The sequence below is a fragment of the Myzus persicae genome, unplaced genomic scaffold (genome assembly GCF_001856785.1).
Source record: "Myzus persicae strain clone G006 unplaced genomic scaffold, MPER_G0061.0, whole genome shotgun sequence".
NCBI lineage: Eukaryota > Metazoa > Arthropoda > Insecta > Hemiptera > Aphididae > Myzus > Myzus persicae.
This window is the reverse complement of record NW_019101425.1, coordinates 6,377-7,792: the sequence shown is the minus strand read 5'-3', so window position 1 is coordinate 7,792 and position 1,416 is coordinate 6,377. Positions and strand designations below refer to the sequence as shown.

The window sequence follows — 1,416 nt, the reverse complement described above, 5'->3', positions numbered from 1 at the left end:
ATCTCTTACTACAAAATATAAATTAAGAAAAGCAGCTTGTAATAGATTACCTAGAGTTTTTACTGAAGAAGCTTTACTTAATATGAAAAAATCATGTAAACCTATAGTATTATATAACAAAGATTATACAGTTTATGGTGAATACCCCTCTATAACAGAAGCTAGTCTTAATTTAAATTGTAGTATTAGAACTATACATAGAGCATTAAAAAGTGAGAGTAAATTACTCAAAAGACGTTGAATTGTTAAATACGGTAGCTTTATATAAACAGTTGTATTACGTAACTTTTAGAAGAAAATAAGTCCTCTTTCATTTTTTTGAATGAGACCTGCGGAGACCTTATCCTCTCCGCTGGAATAAAGTGGAATGACCCGACGGGGTTATTGACAAAGTTAAACACTTTGTTGGCAATGTCAGTGAAAACGATCAAAGAATATTATATGAAAATAGTGATTAAAACAAGTTTTATATTTAAGATCGTCGGTTATCTAAATGATCGCGACAGACTGGGTCACTGATGGGTGGCTGAAATGCTGCTTAATGCACAGTCGGAACTATTGGTTACAAATGTAATCAACAAAATAAACGAATTAAAAGTTATTTTGGTCCATAATAGGGTTAGTTTGTTTATTTTTATTAGAATACCAGGGTTAGCTACAGTTTTAGGATGGTTAGGTTTAGATACTTCGTATGGTTTAGACTCCGATACTTCTAGTACTGATACCTCTACTACTAACTCCCCTGAATCTTCTCCCTCTAAATCTTCTGATTCTTCCGAACAAGCTGTTGGTGGGGCAGAAGAGTCTGATAATTCGGAGTATTAATAAAAAAAAACATAACCTTATGGATATGTTTGTATGTTTTACCATACGGTCAAATGAGTTTATGAGGTGCAACAGTTATTACTAACCTTATGAGTGCAATACCATGAGTAGGACAAGATATAGTTGAATTTATTTGAGGAGGTTTATATACAGATGGACCACTCTACGGTGACGTAGTGTTAAAAATTCTGCTTAATGCTGGAAAATCTTCAAATTTAGGATTTGCATACGTTTTATGCATGGTTTATATACCTATTGTATACGTAAAAATTGCAATGACAAGGAGACAATCAGCAGGGGTTAGAAGTATATCTACTTCAGAAGCCTCTCAGAGACTACATGCAGAAGATCTCATTTATGCTTATTTAGTTGGTTTGTTTGAAGGAAATGGATATTTTTCTATTTCGAAAAAAAATAAATACTTAACGTATGAATTAGGTATAGAGTTGTCTATAAAAGATGTTCAGTTAATATACAAATTAAAGAAGTTATTAGGTTTAGGTATGGTAAGTTTTAGGAATAAAAATGATACACAGATGGTATCTTTAAGAATTAGAAACAAAGACCACTTGATAAAATATATATTTCCTA

General features: G+C 31.8%; 1 protein-coding gene across 1 annotated transcript in view; it reads left to right on the top strand.

The window, feature by feature from the left end:
• The first annotated feature begins 1,100 nt into the window (after window positions 1–1,100).
• Window positions 1,101–1,416, top strand: part of LOC111029033 (NADH-ubiquinone oxidoreductase chain 2-like) — a 5,588-nt gene continuing 5,272 nt past the window's right edge. Inside the window, 1 exon segment of the mRNA XM_022307851.1 lies at window positions 1,101–1,331. Coding sequence (XP_022163543.1) covers window positions 1,101–1,331 — 231 coding nt within the window.